This window comes from Hippocampus zosterae, chromosome 14 (assembly GCF_025434085.1).
Source record: "Hippocampus zosterae strain Florida chromosome 14, ASM2543408v3, whole genome shotgun sequence".
Lineage (NCBI taxonomy): Eukaryota > Metazoa > Chordata > Actinopteri > Syngnathiformes > Syngnathidae > Hippocampus > Hippocampus zosterae.
In genome coordinates this window covers 5,192,136-5,211,435 of record NC_067464.1, presented here as the reverse complement: position 1 = coordinate 5,211,435, position 19,300 = coordinate 5,192,136, and the positions used below count along the sequence as shown (strand labels likewise).

At 44.7% G+C, this 19,300-nt stretch overlaps 1 protein-coding gene and 1 long non-coding RNA gene across 4 annotated transcripts in view; both read right to left on the bottom strand.

The window, feature by feature from the left end:
- The window catches only part of LOC127614246 (uncharacterized), a 43,729-nt gene extending 31,790 nt beyond the window's left edge, over positions 1 to 11,939 (bottom strand). Inside the window, exons 1-2 of the long non-coding RNA XR_007966428.1 lie at positions 11,739 to 11,939; positions 10,836 to 10,983 (exon numbers count right to left, since the gene is read on the bottom strand). This is a non-coding gene — a long non-coding RNA (uncharacterized LOC127614246). The remainder of the gene's footprint in view (positions 1 to 10,835; positions 10,984 to 11,738) is intronic.
- Positions 11,940 to 12,765: 826 nt separating this feature from the next.
- The window catches only part of stxbp6 (syntaxin binding protein 6 (amisyn)), a 41,414-nt gene continuing 34,879 nt past the window's right edge, over positions 12,766 to 19,300 (bottom strand). For all 3 annotated transcript variants that reach the window (XM_052085428.1, XM_052085430.1, XM_052085429.1), the window contains 2 exons: positions 16,495 to 16,652; positions 12,766 to 13,938 (listed from right to left, as the gene is read on the bottom strand). In XM_052085428.1, coding sequence (XP_051941388.1) covers positions 13,915 to 13,938; positions 16,495 to 16,652 — 182 coding nt within the window. In that variant the 3' untranslated portion in view covers positions 12,766 to 13,914. The remainder of the gene's footprint in view (positions 13,939 to 16,494; positions 16,653 to 19,300) is intronic.

The following is a 19,300-nucleotide window of genomic DNA, read 5'->3' as shown; positions in this document are numbered from 1 at the left end:
GGGGGGGGCATCACCCAGCACACCATGCTCAATCCTGCAACTGTAATGCATACTTTGTTTAAAAAAAAAAATTAGAATAGATTGACTAAAAGTCTCCACAATATTGTGGAGCGACCACTTGAGGTCTCCTGGATCATGAAATCATCATTAAATATGCCGAGTGCACTCAAAGCAAATTCAACTTTCATACCAGCTATCTGTGTCAGTAGGTGCTGCTGTTTTGGTGAGCAACAGAGTTCAAATGGGCCCAGCAGTTCATTTTATAATGTCCTACATGGAACTTGGAAAGATGCTAGCAGTAACACGGCCCCCCCCAAAAAAAATAACCAACGCGTGCACTTTATTCGCCTCCCAACACGATACATCATGTGTTATGAACCTGTCTCGCATAGAACAGCTCGGTGAGTAATGAGCAAACATCCACGTTTTTATTCAGGCGTCAATACTGCTTGGGCGTGCCATATCTCAAAAATAACACCTTGCGGAAAAAAATTTAAATATTAAACTGCACACAGAGTGAAGAAAGCATGCGGAACAACAATGTCAGCTCATAATACAGTTTCACAAACAGTGGGCGAGTTTTCTAATCGACCGCAGACGCGGGAGTGTTCACAGTTCTAAGGACCACGGTGGACGCAACACACGACATTATGGGATGACCACATGTGAATCTCCAGGAATGTAAATCACTGTTCGAAAAGCCATCCCCATGGAAGAAGTGATAGTTTTGAATATGGTTTATGCTTTGGTGGGTGCTGCTGTTTTGGTCAGCAACAGAGTTCAAAGGACAAGTCGTGCATACTGGAACGCTAATCTCTGATTTACAAAACGCATATCAACTCCCCCGATAGGCGCCGCTGCTTTTCACAAAGTTGAGAAATTGATACAGTTCAACATTTGCGCCTATGAACTGAACAGCTATTACCTGCTTTTTTTTTTCCTCGCAACGGGTTTTATTTGAGTGAGGAGCTGATTCACATTCATTCTATGGCTGCTGGGATATATCCCACGAAGGCCTCATGAGAAAATTCATCCATCAAAGTCAAAGCAACGATTGCCGGACACCATTTGGACTCGCACGTGGACAGCCACGATCTGCAGTCGCATGACGAAGGAGGAAGTGAAGGCGTTTTACGGGGGCGGATGCCACTCACCCAGCCTGAGGGAGGTAAATCCATGAGTTGTCATCAACCCCGCCCGGATACAAGCGGGGACACCATGACCTCACCACAGACATCCCCCGTTGAGACGCTCCTTGGAAATGTATGAAAGGAGCTTCCTTTTTTGTTGTTTTTTGGTTGATTTGTTTTTGTTGCACCAGGCAGTTTGTTTGTCACCATGTGGGTTGAGCCGCTGCCATGCCAGAAAATTGAGGCAATTAGATAAGTTGCGTATCAGGCTCCAGGCTGCTCTGATATGGATTTCCAAATCGTGAGACAGGCTTGGATTCATACGTTGCCAGAAAAAAAAAGTGCTAAAAAACATTTTTAGAGTTGGAAAAAAAAATCCTCTCTATATATATGACAGTTCCCTATGGTGACCATGGCGTGCTTAACAAATCCACTGGAATTCGCCCTTCGCGGTATGAAACGCAACTCCGTGTCGACGCACGTGTCGAGTTCCGCCGACGTCAACTACCCTCAGCACTTTTTGACACCGCGACAACAGGCTAACAGTGGCTATTATCTTCGAACACGAATGCTGCGTTGCATCGCGAATGAAAAGAGCTTCGACGGGGGAAATTGAAGAATGCTGAGGAGAAACGTTCTGGCGAAAGGTCGGCCTGGTCGCGGCGTGCTGCGTTGGTGAATAAGTGATGAAGAGCAGGCTGATCTGGCCAGATTTGTGTTGGCGTGATTTTTGTGCTTACGCTTTGTTGCGTGTGTGCATTTTTTTTAACGTGTGTGTGTTTGCTTTTGTATTTTAGTGCATGCTTTTGTGTGTCGGATTGTGTGTGTGTGTTTGTGCATGCAATTTCTTTGTTTTGGGTTGGAATTATTGTGCAAGTGTTTTTTGGGGGGGGTTTTTTGGTGTGTGCATGACCCGAATACAATTGTACTGTCTTTTACAGGCGTGTGTTTCAAAATTTGAAGCAATTTCCTTGACATATTTACACGCGGCAATGATTTGGAGCCTGAAATAAAAATAAATAAATGAAACAAAAAACATCCTCTGCTCCGTCCGACGAGATTGAATTGTCTCATCCGTGAATATCTCTTTGCGTTTGCGTCGCTTAGGATTAGCATCGGCGGCCCGCAGATCTGGGCATGAAAGTTGAGGCTGTCACACATGAGACAATATGATGAAGAGTCGAGAATGTTAAGGGGAAAAAAAATTCTCTCCTATTTACGCATCGCCCACGTTTTTGAGAACGTGCGCCCGTATATTTCCGCCCAGACCGCGTTCAGATATTCTTAATGTGGCGGCCGTGTCTAATCTTTTCCACGTACAACAGTCTATTAATGGCGCCATTACGTGACATCATTCCTCAGAGTAGCGACTGCGGAGATGTCGTCCTTGACCTGTTGGCTTCTTTTAAAATGCTGCAAGCGAGATGACGCTCACACATCCTCGGCTCCTCGGCTATTTCTTGGTTTGGCTATTACGCTATCCTGTTTTCGTGTCTTTTTCATTCACAAACACCGCAGTTGAAGACTCATCATTTAACCCAACATATATGATTTAGGTTGAGGTTATATCCGTACATTTATAATTACAATAGGCCTCCTTAAGTCGCATGCAAGTGGCTGTTGAGGTTTTCCAGGGATGCTGAGCTCAGGACAAGCTGGACTGACTGAAATTTCACATTTGGGTGTAACATACACATAAAACCCCCTAAGCCAAGTAATCACCAGACAGGCTATGGATACCGCCTCAGAAATGGAGCTACAATCAGTCACATCCTCTACATCAGGGGTGTCCAAACTTTTTGCCAAGGGGGCCAGATTTTATGTAGTAAAATGTCGGGGGGCCGACCTTGGCTGACGTTCTTTACATTGAACAACAATATTGTTCAAGAAATTTTAGTAAGCCAGTCTGTTTCACATTTCCATTTTTATTTTAATTTCAACAATCTTTAAGAATTTCTTTTGGTTCATTTGAAACAGGTATATCGCATGCAACTGCTTATTCACTTGACTTTTTCTTAAACAGAAGTCTCCTGAGTGCAAATTGATTGATTTGAAACATAAAATGTATCACCGTGACTTTTCAATAGTCACAAAACCTTTGACTCGAACAACAGGGAAATGAACAAGCAATACACATATCCACAACTGCAAGGATCATTTGAAATATGACATATCAGTCAATATAAACACGGAGTGATGTCTTGTTAACTCGTGAGTGATGCCCTCTAGTGTCTAAATGCTATTACTCATTTAGTGAATGCTATTACTCATTTAGCCACTAGAGGGAAGCAGTACTCTATGAAACATCACTTACCAGTCTACGAGACCTCAGTCAATGCAACACGTGTTCCATTGCGCCCAACCTGCGGGCCAGACGGCACTGATTTTATGACAGGGGCCGAGGGCCAGATGAAATTCGACCGCGGGCCGGATTTGGCCCCCGGGCCGGACTTTGGACATGGCTGCTCTACATGGATGACATAAAGCTGTATGCTAAGAGCGAAAGGGACAGACTCCCTGATCCACACGACCAGGATCTACAGCAGCGACATCGGCATGACATCATTCGGATGGTGACTAAAAAAGGAAAGGTAGCCCACACTGAAGGGGTCTCACTCCCTGAAGGAACAATAGCATAAGCGTTTTTTTTTTTTAAACGTAAAATATAATTACTGGGATTGACTGCCACTTGGCTCAGTTTGCTAATTAAATCTGAGTTGAGTTGTTTTTTTTTTAATGCATTTTGACTCAATTTCCTGTCCTCATTTAACCGAAAGTTTGGGTCAAACTGAATAACATTTTTTTTGTGTGTGGCTTGGTCCTTGCGTCAAATTTGACCGAAAATGTTTTCTGTGTTTAGAGTGAACGAGCGATTTATCAATCTTGAGACCCTCTCAAAATATCCACACTTTGTCATTTACTTTCTAATCTCTCTTTATGGCCGTCCGGTTCTTCCTTGACAATCATGCCATGTTTATGTGGTTCAGAAAAAACAAAAAACAAACAAAAATCAGTCATCAATATCTCAACCACTGTTGACTTTGTCTTTTTTATGTCGTGCCAAGTAATGAGACTTTTGTGTTTGCAATTTCTTTTTTCTGTACTTCCTCATCACTGGAATCAATTTAGCGCCCATGCTAAATGCTAACACTCTGGAGGCAAACGTTTCGTATGAGACAGCATTCGATGCTGTTTTTATGCTACAAAATCTGATTAAAAAGACATGAAAAAAGCCTTGTAGCCTGTTTGCAGCTGCATATTCACATGCATCGTCCCGGACAGCTATTGATCGAGCTGGGTAGTGGGCGGCGGGAATCGATAGCTTTTTTTTTTACATGAACGCACAACAAGCAGTTTCAGAACAAGTTTCAGAACAAGCGGGGTGCAACAATAGCGCCTAATAGCACATGGACGCGTCCGTGTTTTGCCGAGATGAACAAAGCGGTTTGTTACCAGAGGTTGTAAACTCAATGAGGGATGGAAGGTGAGAGGCGAGCGAGTGCTGACGGCGTCTTTTTCTTTTGACGATAGTTCAATTGTAAGAATGTCATCAGAGCAAATGGAGGATAATCGGAAGCCACAGACGAGGTATAAATGACATGTCGTCAAAATCGAGACAGACTGACGGACGCCCCTTGAAACGACACCGCCCACTGCACAGACGCGGGGCAGCTGAAGGCAAATAAATGGCTGCCCTTTCCCTTTTTTTTTTACTTCACAAAGTTGAGCCACTTGTTCACCAAAACAACTTTGGGGTCATGACGGTTTAGTTTCCATGGTTGCGTGGATTTATAAACAGACAACACATGATGTGGTATGCTTTGGATCATGAGCTTTTGCTTTCGCTGGTGCATTCTTATGCAACCATTTCCCAAGTGACAGTAAATGTTTGTTTGTTGGGGGTGGGCGGGGAGTAGGGGGGGGGTCTGTGCCATTATTTTTCCCACAAATGTCTCGACAGCCATGACCCCTCTTCCATCCTCCTCCTCCTCTTCTTCTTCTTGGCTCACGGATACATTATTCACTAAGAGGCACACGCACACACACACACACAATCTTGTCGCCCTGTCAGCTCGAGGAGTTCAATGACATCATAAGCCTGAATCACAAGACATGACCTTGTTCCTGTGAATCACGTGCATGCAATGTCATGACACACATCCTCTGCGACCTGCTTTAAGTCAACTTAACATAAACGTGGATGCAAACGTTGTGGAGTGACCACACGTCAGGTTACTGGAACAGTAGTCGTTGTCAAATACGCTGTCTCCCCAGAACCGAAGCGCATTAAATGCCTTGGTGTGTGTGTGTTTTTTTTTTTTTGGTTCAAATGACTTCAAGCACAATTTTGATACATTTGTGGGGTGGCCTCACATCAGCATCTAATTGGACACTCATGATGCCATCCGTCCATTACTGATCCAAATCATACCACATCACTCATCCATAGGAAAAGCTCATGATGCTTCAAGTTATTTATCATCCATCCAACCGCGGAAAGGAAAGCTCATGATCCAAAACATGCCACATCCATCCATCCATAATAGTTACAGTTTTGCCAATACAGTTTCGTAGAGCAATTGCAGTGCTACCGCAGCACACATAAAAAGGAGCATTCATTCCCATAAAAACGAGAACGGCCAATCAATGTGCTTTTAGGCCAACGTGGTCATGTATTGATCTTTCTTTGATTATCGTGAGGCTCATTTTATTGACCACTTCCAAGCAGGATCAATGCGTCATCCTTCTAGTGTTAAATTGAAGCTATCGCCATTGTCCGTTTTACAAACTGCTGAACACATTCTACTGTATGTTGCAGGTACATGTTTAATAGCCTCATAATTGTCTACACCTTTCAGTCTACTAGCTTAATGCTAATGCTGCAGAGCATCTATGTCGCAGGGCTTTAAGCGACAGATTGAACACCAACAAAGTATGATCGTACCAACAACCATATATTGTTTATCGTCTTCATAGAATGCCCGATATTAGTGCCGTACTGATGAGCTGAGAGGAGTTGAGACATTTCAAAGAACATATCACAAACAGACAAACTACAATTTTGGTTGTTCTTAACTGGTGCACGGCTAGAATGGATGAGTGGCATTTCAATTCATTTCCAAGGGAAAGGAAATAATGACATGTAAATCTAGCGGAAGCAGACACGGGTAAAAGTTAACCCGGAAAAACAGTCTCGTTGCTGTGTTTGCTATAACATTTGACTAATTCGACCTGAGGAGGAGTTGATTTGAACAGGCGCTTTTGGTCTGTTTAAAATGCAAACGCAAAACTCCACCACTTACAGTACAAAAGTGTGTGTGTGTGTGTGTGTGTGTGTGTGTGTGTGTGTGTGTGTGTGTGTGTGTGTGTGTGTGTGCGTGCAGAGCAGAGCAGAAGCCGGTCCCATCCAGAGACTGCTGACAGTGTTCAACGTTGCAGAGGCGTCCCTCAGGGATGCTGTCCGGCTGCTGAGGCTGCACTGCGCATACGCTCATGTGTGCACGCACACGCACGTACACACAGGCGCACACACACACACACACACACACACACACACACACACGCATATGCGACCATCAATCATTGCAAGAGTGCTGAGTCACTGTCACAAGCTCCTTATTGTCACTCGGATTGTTATTCCAGAGAATCTGTAGGTTTCGAACTATGAGTAGGCATGAAACATATTCTTGAGGAAAAAAAAAATTGCTGCTTGACTACGCCTTTTAAAAACGTCCGATAGAGCCGGGGCGCTGATGTTGAAGTCTCATTTGTTGGTGTGAACACTGGAACTGGTGTCCTGCATTTGAGTCCCGAGCGTCTGTGTGCGTTTTGCTGTCTGGCTCATTTTTCCTAATTGACATACTGTGCAGGGATGGTTTTGTCACGACATTATTCGTGCAACAATGCAAAGTCATAGCCACCTCACGCAATTCTATCGAGGGGATGAGGTGGGAGGGGCTGGGGGATGTCCACAGGGAGCCGAGAGGAAGCTTCCGGCCTTATTTTGTGTGCCTGTGCTATGAGAAGCAATTAATTTGGAGTGCGGCGAACCGGGGAGCGAGGAGGTTAGACTTAAACGGAGAACAGGCGGCTCTGGAGAGACGGCTTAATTGTTTGATTGATTGGCTGAGACTCGCCCAGCAGATTTCCGAAGCCCCCTTAGCGCCGATCAATGCCCAAAACCTCACCCCCCCCCCCTCCCCCAGCCTGCACGGTTCAATTATGGGGCGGAGGGTTTGAGATTGTGTTACAACCCCTGCGGGTGTTTTTTTTTTCTTCTTTGTTTTCATTTTAACAGCAAAGGCAGTTGGAGGAGCTTTATTGGATTGGTAACAGACACTACATAGAGTACGCAAATGGAGTCCTGCGCCTAATCTGTCATTTAAACAAATTCCGGGGATGTGGTGATGTATCAGCTGTACGACGGTACTCCAGGGAGTCGGGGAAAGGGGGGTGGGGGGGTGTAGATGGGTGATGGAGTGCTGATGTTAATAGAGAGACAAGAAAGGCTGACAGGAAGAGAGGGGGGTGGGAGGGGGTGAACACTTTAGAATTCAGCATTTGCGCGATAAGGTTGCAGCGATGGTGATATACGGTAACACAACAATACAAACATGTTTATCAAGAGGGACATGTTCAGGGACATGTCCAGGTTTTTAAAATGTTCCGTGGCGCATGTTCACACTCTTTCACTATGAGGACAAATTGTATCACATCACACAGGAAAATAACAGAAGACTCATTCACACAGTTTTCCAAAAAAGAGGCGCAGCATGCATGCTACAAGCTCTTTGTTTTTTTTAATGTAGCTAAAGATTTAAGTTGAATATATTCATTCATTCATCTTCCGAGCCGCTTGATCCTCACTAGGGTCGCGGGGGGTGCTGGAGCCTATCCCAGCTGTCTTCGGGCAGTAGGCGGGGGACACCCTGAACTGGTTGCCAGCCAATCGCAGGGCACACAGAGACGAACAACCATTCGCACTCACACTCACACCTCGGGACAATTTAGAGTGTTCAATCAGCCTGCCATGCATATTTTTGGAATGTGGGAGGAAACCGGAGCACCCGGAGAAAACCCACGTAGGCCCGGGGAGAACATGCAAACTCCACACAGGGAGGCCGGAGCTGGAATCGAACCCGGTACCTCTGCACTGTGAAGCCGACGTGCTAACCACTGGACTACCGGGCCGCACTGACTAAAATAAAATGTAAACTGAGCATACTGCTGTTATTTTTCTTTAATCGGCTTCTCCAAAAAGAGCCAGGATAGGCTGCAGCACGCCCGCGGCCCCTCGTGAGTACAACCAGCACAGAGAATGGTTGGATACATAATAACTATGCACAAATCTGAAGCCAAAAATGAAAAACTACGGTGTCAATCTAGAGGCAAGACTGTCAAGCTCATTTAATAACAAGCTCATTGACGGTGACGGTCAATCTTAGGCCCAAAAGTTACTATCCCAGCACTATCCCCCCCCCCCCCCCCCCCCCCCCAATTAGGCCTTCAGTTGATTACATTTTAGTCAGTGACCTATCATTCACCGGCTCGTATCAGCAACAGTCAAAATGGTGCCAGGTACAAAATGTTCACGCTCAAACATCTGAAAAAACAAAACAAACCAATGTAGGTCAGTCATTAAGATGCCTGCCTGCCTGCCTGCAGAGCGGCCTCCGTCTGTTGTTCGATTTCAGCCTCTTTGGTACATAACTCGTCTTTCAGCCCCACTGAGGATTCCCAAAGTCTCATTGAACTGCATTGAATCTCCTCCAGCGCCAATCAACTCAAAATGCCGATTAGTATGGAAACACACTCGTGACATAACAAAGAGTATCGACCCGGTGGAACAAAACGCAGGAAGGCTCAGCGTTCAACACGAGGAGGTTCACTTAACTCATTCAGTACCAGCCAATTCTGGACCAAGTCTGAAAAGACGTTTAAAAACGTCTTTGAGAGTGGATGAGTTAAGAGACTCGTCTGTGCTCCATTTCGAGTGCACACTCAAGATGTTGGATGATGCTTCATGCAAATGAGGCATTGAATTATTTTGAGAGCATTTTTTTGTGTACATACTAGATGACAAACCTCCAAATCACCGTCAATAGATCAATACTAAATTTTTCCGCACGGTGCGTTTATTGAAAAGCTGGATTTTAGGCTGGATACGATCTGATAGCGTCTAACTTGACAAAAGAATTACATGAAATAAACTCTGCTCAGCATAGCTTGTATAGACAATATGTGTAAAGGCATGTCCATCAAGCGTAGACCCACAAAAAAAAGTATCAAGAAGCCATACATAAAATGACAAGCGCCGTCTGCCATTTTGCTTTAATCTGAACATTTTAGAGGCATTTTGGCCATTTCCAGGGTTTCTCCAAAGGCAAACCTGTCCAATTAAGCCAGTTTCACGATGCAACCAGAAACGTGTCTGGGATGTCTATCATAAGTAAATGCTCATAAAAGTCTCAACAGGCCACACCTAAAAGGACGCAGGAAGAAAATGGCCATTTTGCTTTGAAACGATCGTGTTAGACTCATTTTCAGGTGTCCTTCAAAGACAGATGTGTCCTTGAGATTTTGAATATTCGGCACCTGAACCCCAAGTCTCAAGACGTCAATGCCTAAAAAGACACAGTAAGTTGTCGGCTTTGATTTCAAGCGGCCATTTTAGAGTTTTTCTTTTGGCCGTGTCCCTTTGTCCTTCAGAGACGTCACTTGGGAACTTGATGAACATGATGGCGTGCTTTGTCTTTGCTGCCAGGCAGAAGAAACCCAAGCAGAAAGCAACATGAGGTTGTGTCCTGTCACGAGTCCTCCCGCTGCCGCCCACTGGATTTCCCTTTACTTTTAAATGACACCCCCCACCCCAACAGTGAGAGAGAAGTCTGCTTAAAACAAGTGGCGAGGGTGCTTATCCGTCAACGTCATTAACAAGCGAGTGTCATTTAACCTACATCGGCGATCTGCCGCCATTTCCACCGAGAAAGTCCCCTCTTATCTGCTAATAGAGCAAGCTAATCCCTCAAACACGCATGTACCATATACACGGGAAGCTGCTGCTGAATACTGATGAGGCCGCTCGAAACGACACCGCAAGTCCCAGTGCTTCAATTTCCACATTTTATGTTTCAGCCTTATTGCAAAATGTTTAATTTTGAAAGGCCCGGGGGAATTTATTACTACACACAACAGTCTTTAATTACAACAGGGACACGTGCTATGTTTCAGAGGGTTTCAGACATTTGAATGTTTCATTGGGTGAGTGGGCAAAAACGAATTCTGTCTTGCAACAACTGACCACTTTCTGATCAAATTCAGCATTGCCGTTGTTAAAAGAAGGGCATTTAACAGATTTGGCCCCTCATATTGTGCGACATGGAGAGCCAGGCTAAAAATGCGAGGCATGAATACTATACAAACAAAATCGGGTCAGGATAGACTGGAGACGCACTGTGGGGGTATTCAGGACAACATTCACACACATAGAAATTCATCAGATCCGCAGCGTGTTCACCCAGAAAATTTGATTAACCGAATTAGAGGGATTAGTTTGACTGCAGCTGGATCGGACTTTATGTTTCAAAGAAAGAAAGAGGACGATCGAAACAGAGCGGGGGAACAAGAGAGCGCAAGGCAAGAGTGCAACGTAACGAAATAAGAAAAAAATAATAGAATTCTGCGTCTCAGCACATTTAGGCATACCGGATAACTTTTGCTGGCTGCTTTGCAACTGGTCCTCCAGCGGGTGGGAGCAGGTTCAGACGGGTTCGTCAAAATGGAGGCGCCTGGCTGGTGCAGCAGCGTCACCCAGTGGTGAGAAGTGGAACACGTGGGCAAGATTGGAGCCTGGCTGCAACAAGAGGAAACAGTTACGCTAACGCTTCTGAAAATCTGTCCGGTAATTGAAGACTAAAACAATTTGGAGAGTGAAATGTAGGTTGTTAGGTCAACTAGCGAACTACTTTAAAGACTAAAATGGTTTTACGCCCCAAACATGCACACGAGGGTAACAGAGGACTATAAATGGCTTTCTTACAACGACATTCATATTAGCTGAATTGAAGTCTAAATTATCTTAAATGTTTTAACTAATGCGTGCTATGGTCTTGCGTTTTCAGTCAACCTAATACTTCATATTAAGATTAAGAAAACCTTTATTAGTCTCGCAATGGAGAAACTCCAGATTCACAGCAGCAAAGTTATGAAAGGAAGAAGTAGAACAACAAAAAAATAGGAGCTGCTGGAAAGGCAGCCACTCTCGCGGCGCCATTTTGAAGTCAAAATAACAAAAATAACACAAGACAACACATAGGACAGAGACAGTCGTGCAATCTTCACCACTTTTCTGCATACACTTTGTTGTCTGAAGCAGTTATAGATGAAAGAGGAGAGGATCAAAGTGTATATAGAGTCCACAGAAGATTTAAGTATTTTCAATGTTTACTAAAACAAACCATATCCTCGCTTTATCCTTCTACTGACAGAATGTGTCCAAGGTGACTTTGTGTATAATTCCCAACGTCAGAATGTTCCAACTGGGAAACATAATTTGATTTAACAATGCTAAGCTAATCAAACAGGCTGGTAAAAATGCTGTTATTTCACCTTAAATTCCAGTTTTGGGCACCTAGTTAGGACGATGTATTTTCAAAGTCACATTGCGGTTTGGGACAGCACAAAAACTCTTGTGGCGTGACCCAACCGAGTGGAATAATATGGGGAACATCAATGAGGCCGCACTGATGGATCACCGACAAACCGGAAGAGACAGAACACATCGTCCGTGCCGGGGGCGGGGCCGGGGACACCCCCGCCTCCCCGCTCGCATGTCCCTTCATCATTTTAGAATTTAGAGGCTTCTCACAGTCTGCTTGGCACAAGCGAAAGACGCCGCCTGCATACTGATAGCCGGCTCACCACGGAGGGGACCAAGATGTACAATGACTCAACAATAATTAATTTAGTGATGCACAAATTAATCACACGATTGATAGTGCCGATATAAAACAAATTTGAATTGGAAAAAATATATATATTTTAAAAAGCATCCCTATTTTTGTCAAAATAAGTCACTTTTTTGCCCAAATAAAATTAATTTGTCAAAATAAAAATGTTTTATTCTTACGTACAGTAGAACACAAAAACTACTCGTATTAAGTTCAAAATAGAAATCCCCATGTTTTGTCAGAAACAATAAATGTTATGATCTTTGTCAAAATTAAAATTTGCTAACGGAAATCAGAATCATTTTTCAATATTAAAAAAAATTAAAGAAAAGGTGAAATGCAAAATGAACAACAAAAAACGAGACGCATGCTTTTCGACTGCATAGTGTGTTTGCAAGCATTTTACAGCACAGTACATTGACAAATTGTTTTCAAGTCAAGCACATGGGGGTAGTCTTGCATCGTAAACAAGCATCCCTGAAATGTGTTCTATTTTGAAAAATATTACGTTCATGTCTTCATACCATGCACAGCTCCATAACGGATGAGTGACATTTAACTCGTACGCAAGACAAAAAAAACCCCCCAAAACCAAATAAACAAAAAATGCAAGATATAAATCAATACGACCATAAACAGCACAATGAAATAACAGTAACTCTCAGGGGGAAAAAGGGACACAGAAATGACTTAGACACATAGTTCTTTTTATTATAAAAACAAACATCAAAAGAGCGGCGCGAGACGGAGGAAGCGAAAAAGCACACTAGCAATTTCTGCTGACTGTTAAAATGACAATTACAAAACATATTTGAAATCACATACATCAGAATTCAGTGAAATCGCCTTCTTTCCCTCCCTTAAGAAAGTTTTGATGAGTGAACACCGTTACAGAAGAAGCAGCCATCTCAGAGCACTTTGAAGTGAGAAAGAAAGCGTTGAATGGCGTCATGTGTACAACACGGACCAGAGAAGATTGACACGATGGGCTTTGCATCACGCAGAAGCGAAAGCCACGCATGGAGCTACCCGCAAAAAGTAAAATAAAATAAAAAAAATTCCCATTGCCAGTACACAGCTGAATATCTTGTTCTTCAAGTGCCAGGACGGTCTCACAGTAAAAAATAAAATAAAAATACAAACGGGAAAAAATATTTTCAGTCTTTCTCGTAGTTTGTGAAATGATGCACAGTGGAATGTCAAACTTGAAATTTTGGACATCGTTAGACCGCATTTTTCGGGAAAAACAGTTCCCTACAATTGTAAACCTTCAACTCTTATTGTTGTCCATTTGCATGATGTGAAATGATGAACAACAAGAGTCGACTTTAAAGCGTGCCGCATCCCAAAGAAGTCCTAAGGAGGTCTCCGGTGGACACTTGCTAATTTATCACAAATCTAGGGCGAGCAAATGCAATGTAAATGCAAATCCCTTTACAGTTTACACCCTGGAGGTGATTATTCATTTCGGCTTCCCCCCTCGAATTATTAACATTGAGACGGGGTCAACTTTTAAAAAGGAACCGTTTGCGTCTGTGCGCATGCGCGCGCGTGGCTAGCACCCACCGCAGCGCTCATAAATAACAAATACTGTAAAACCGCCATAGAAAACAGTCCTCGGCTTTCAGTCGTCACTTTTTCCGAGTGAGCAAATGAGAGAAGCTCGTGAACAGAAGGGGGTCATTCGCTTTCAGGTCAACGCGTTGAGCGCTTCTCTCCGTCTTCTTCAACACTTAAATATGACGCAACAAAAATCCGCAGTTCCTGTTTTGGCGAGCGGCGAGAATCTCCTCCAGTGCCCTCCCGGAGACAAGTTGGTTTTGGCAGTGGTTGTTTTAGCACTTGTGCTTCATGGCAAGCTGTTGGGGGAAAAACACAGTGAGGGAGGAGTTTGGACACCATGATGAGACATCAGTCTATTGAGAAAAAAGTTTTAAATAAATAAAACCCTATACTGTATAAGACGCACCAGGATTTGAAGCACATTATTTTTGTGAAGCATTGTACTGCATGTTAAAAAAAGTTTATTCAACAGTAATTTTACCTTCTGTTTATGTGATAGATTTAGTGCTATTGTGCTAAATCAAACCGGTCAAGCGTGCAACTTCTGCTATGGGTGTTTATGGGACGGAAGCCCGTTCAAACTACAACCTTTTCTCATTTGATTCAGGCTTGCGACTGGCACTGAGGAGGCTGTTTTGAGTTCTTTTTTGTTGTTGTTGCAAAATAATAGCACACTATAATATTGCCCTGAGGAATTCCATAATTAAGTTGAATGTAAAGAATGAAACGCCCACTGACTGCAAAGTAGCCGCAGTGCGAGACTGAAAATTGTGACTGAGCGAGCCTGCACGGCTTGCTTGCTTCAAATAATGACGTGCCTCTTTGTGGGGACTTAATTTAACTTGATTTTTGGTTACAGTCCTTTTGGACTTGACACTTAGCCCCGCCTCAGACTCATACGCAAACAGGATGAACGCAGGGTGCAATACCAAACTTTGCCAGATAGGGGCGGTAGAGTATCACACAGGAATGAGTATTCTTAATGACTCCTTCGATATTGGAATTATAAGAAAGAGAAGCGCCCCCCCCCCCCCCCCCCCATTTTACTGTACACGTCTCACGCTACGTGGCCGAATATAAGCAAGTAGAAGACACAAAGTTAAAATATCGGAGAGTGAAGTGCTTCATGCCGGGGGGAGGGCAGATCGGGGACACCTGCAAACGAGGCTTGCTGGGAGATTTGTGCGACAGCCGCCGTTCAACGCGCAGCGGGGAAGCCAGACTGCCACGAGCAAGCGGGGAAAAGATTCATCAAGCCAAGTGCACAAGTGTGGGAAGCACAGTGGCAAAATGGAGGAGGGAAAACGACTGTCTTGTCGAAATGGGAGAAAATGTCGAGACAATGTAAGACCAGGAGTGGCCACTGTGCACTCATCTCATCCAAGATTTTCTTTCGGTAATTTATATCCAGGTTCAGAATTTTAAAGACACGTGCAATACATTTGCAATTCAAGTGATTACTTAGTTTTAATTTTCATTGATTGAAAGTAATGTGAAGACTTTTCGGAGGCACTGTTAATTGTTGAACATTTTACATTAATAAAGGGACTGTGTTTGTATTTACACGTTTTAACATAGACCAAATGGTACATATATGGAAAGAAAAACTGCATTTTTTCCCCCTCACATTGCTGTGGAGGTTGATGCAAGTTTCAAAACCTGTTTTGCATCAGGAGAAATGAAGTAAATCCCAGATGGGAAATAAATCAAAGAGCAAAAAACGTGTTTTGAATAATGTGATGTCATTTGCTCGCCTCTATAAGTATGGAGGATCTCAAATGAGATTTTTGGAGACAACCCCAAGAAACACCTTGAGATTTTACTGCTCAGCCCTCATTTTTTCTCGTTGAGCTGGCCGCCACCCGTCCCTAATGATGTTCCAAACACACAAACACACACACAAACTGCACATAAAGTTCATTTGGATAGCTTCTGCAGTACAACTCAACAAGAGTCAAACATTAATGCAAATGTGAGCAACGAAGCCCGCCAAAGTGCAAACGGGGTCTGCCTGGGTGGCGTGTGATGCATTGCGCTATTAGACAGACAACTGCGGTGCAACCATCGTAATCAGCCACACCGCAAATTGGGTTTTTCCATCATCTAGCATGCTAATCGCTAAACTGAACAGCATGCGATGTACTCGGATGAGAGATACGGAATGAACGGAAGGCGAGGGAGCATCCCAAAGTGTAAATGAGGGGAAACGGGAGACATTATGTGGAAGCAGTGAGGTAGTCATCATCATTAATGCCGGAACAAAAATATATACACAGTACAACCTTGCACATCAAATGTATTGCCTGGAATAACAAACATTTATTCATTCATTCATTCATCTTCCGAGCCGCTTGATCCTCACTAGGGTCGCGGGGGGTGCTGGAGCCTATCCCAGCTGTCTCCGGGCAGTAGGCGGGGGACACCCTGAATCGGTTGCCAGCCAATCGCAGGGCACACAGAGACGAACAACCAACCACGCCCACACTCGCACCTAGGGACAATTTAGAGTGTTCAATCAGCCTGCCATGCATATTTTTGGAATGTGGGAGGAAACCGGAGCACCCGGAGAAAACCCACGCAGGCCCGGGGAGAACATGCAAACTCCACACAGGGAGGCCGGAGCTGGAATCGAACCCGGTACCTCCGCACTGTGAAGCCGACGTGCTAACCACTGGACTACCGGGCCGCCCTAACAAACATTTCATCTGTACTTTTAGCGAAAAGAAAGCAGACCGTGTTCCTCTCCCTCTGATATTCATCAATTCACAGAAGGAGTCGGTCCCCACTTTGCCCATTTTACCTCGGTCCCCACTTTGCCCATTTTACCTCACGTCAAACGAGTGTGGCCCCACCTTGTGTGCAGTGACGGCAAACTGTTCGGCGCTGTTCATCATGTCGGCGGTCCTCTCCTCAGCCCGGCCCAGTCGCTCGCCTCGCTCGTTCAGAGCCTGGCTGGCCTTCTGCACGGCGCTGGTCACGCTGTCCGCGGCCGAGTGAAGGATACTGTTGCCTGTGGTCCACCGAGGAGAAGAGAAAGGGTAAAAAAAGGTTGAATTTTTTTGTAATTGTTAATAAAGTTTTACTGAGTAAGCAGCACACATACAAGTGTCAACCATCGACTCAGCGTTTCATAGTTTGGTGCAATCTTCTTGACTTTCTCAGACAGAGGTGTCAAAGTCAAGGCCCCGGGGGCCAAATCCGGCCCGTGACGTCATTTTATTTGGCCCACGAAATTAAAACATGGACGTCAACTTGCATGATCCTTGCTAAAATCTGGACCGAAATGTCAAACCATCATGTGAAATTAATGGTTTAGTTAACCTGTTTCTTCAAGGCGCGGGTTCTGATTTTTTTAACCCTGGAGTTCGGAAAAGTATGTTTTTTAAAGCACCTGTGCAGGTGTAAACATAGCCCAACCAGAAATGCGTGCGTTGTAGATGACTCCTCCAGAACTGCACGCCTAAAAGTGGACGGATCTTCACGTCAGATGTTCCACGGAAGCCCCCAGTGGAGGTTTTGACCTGACAGGCAATCCATCTGCAGCACGTCAAGGACGCTACCGCGCTATGCTAACAGTGAGACGAGGAACAGCAAGTCTGCAGCTGCCGCGTTCCGGCTGCGGTGTCATCTGTCATTTGACGAGGACGTGTCGGGGAGAATATTCCCGATTATCCAACTTATTGCGCGTTGCATGACAGCCAGGAAGCGCACAGAAAGCACAGTTTGTATTCCTTCAGAGGAAGTATGGCATTCTTGCCCACTTCCTGTCTTTGGGGAGACAATTCCTCTTGGAGTCCACTTCAGACAGATCCCTCGGAATCCCTTCAAGGGAGGCCAGGAAGTAATACTCCCGTCATCTGAATCATCTCAACCCTTCTGACCCCTCCAGAAGTGTGTGCCGGGAAGCACATCTCCGTCGTGTTTGTCTTCTGCCTCTGTTTCTCCTGAGGCCCCTGTCATCACCGGCCTGGCCCGACCCCCCTCACCCTCCAGGGGGGAAAGCAATTACAGACTGCCGGGGGGTCGGGGGGGGGGGGGGGGACGCTGTGTTAGGGAGGAGCTGGTTGGAGGGCTCCCTGCGATTGGCTGGCAACCGATTCAGGGTGTCCCCCGCCTACTGCCCGAAGACAGCTGGGATAGGCTCCAGCAACCCCGCGACCCTAGTGAGGATCAAGCGGCTCGGAAGATGAATGAATGAATGAATGAATGATTGGAGGGCATGAGCCTGGATTATGCTGGGAAAAAAAATGGCCTCAAACAGTCTATTTCTACATATGCACGTCTTGCGAGAGTTTAACTCAGTGAAGAACTAAATCACCGGTGTCAAACTCAAGGCCTGGGGGCCAGATCTGGTCCGCCACATCATTTTATGTGGCCCACGAAAGCAAATCAAACATGTCAACTTCTACGATGATTGCTAAAATCCGTACCAAAAATGTCAACTTCTCATACGTTTTCAAAAAGCGAGATATTGAAAGCATTTTCTTGTGACCAAATTGCAGTCGTTGACTTTTCGCAGTCATTAACGGCCCTCCGAGGGACTTTTAGTGACCCACGACAAAAATGAGTTGGACACCCCTAAGCTAAATGATTTATACCGCAAGTCATTTTGGCCGCTACGTGGAAGTCGTCAACATGAACCACTACATTATCAATGGCACCCAGTCAAGGGCATAGGCTGACTAAATTGAGCATTTGCATGGGTGGGGGTCAATACCATGGCGGTTGCATGATGTCCAATCGTAAAATCTGAGTGTCATTTGACATTGCAGGCGCACATCTTCGGTGCATGAACATCGGAATATCAGACCCACTCGGCACATTGCAAACAGCCACGTTAACGCTCAAGAAGGACCATATAGCACTGTTAATTAAAGAGTGTACACGGCCGAGTACACCCGAGTGTAACGTCTTATCGCTGCTGTGCAAGGATATCGCTTGGGGGGGTTATGACGTCAATGTGTGTGTGGGTGGTTTTTATAATATAGTCTCTGCTGTGAAGTATTGGCAAGCAAACACTTATCTGCACTTGACGGAGTTCCGTCGAAATAATCTCCCGAACGAGTGGCGCATTGTCGGAGGACCTTCAGCGACTCGTGTTCACGAGAGGGAGGAGAGAGAAAAGCCATCAGACGGCATCGTGAGAGAGATGAACTGTGTGCTCGCCGCGTCGCAAATTCATTCGCTTTGAAAAAATCCCCACATTCAATTTCCTACCAGTTGGTGGTTATCGTCAAATGCAGCAGTTGTGGGCTTGAGACAAGATTTTCATCAGTTTCAAAAAAAAAATAATAAAATAAATTGATCGATTGATTTTTGACTTGAGGCACAAGCATCCATCCATTTTCTGCTCGTTCCTCAGGTTGTGGCTGAGCGGTCAACCTATCGCAGCTCATTGAAGAGGCAGCGTTCTGTCGACCTTTAAACTGCAATGGCAACTGAATTTTTAAAAGGGAACTAAAACCAAGCAGCAGCTGTTTACTTCAATAGAATCGAAGCATTCCTGATTTAAAAAATATATATAAATTTAAAATATTGCATCTGCCTTTGCCATCACTTTTAGATCTTTTCATTCTCACGAGAGAATGTAATGTGCGGTCGCCAGTCTTGGCTCATTCTGCGGCTTGATGTACTCATAAAACCATTCGGAGATAGCAA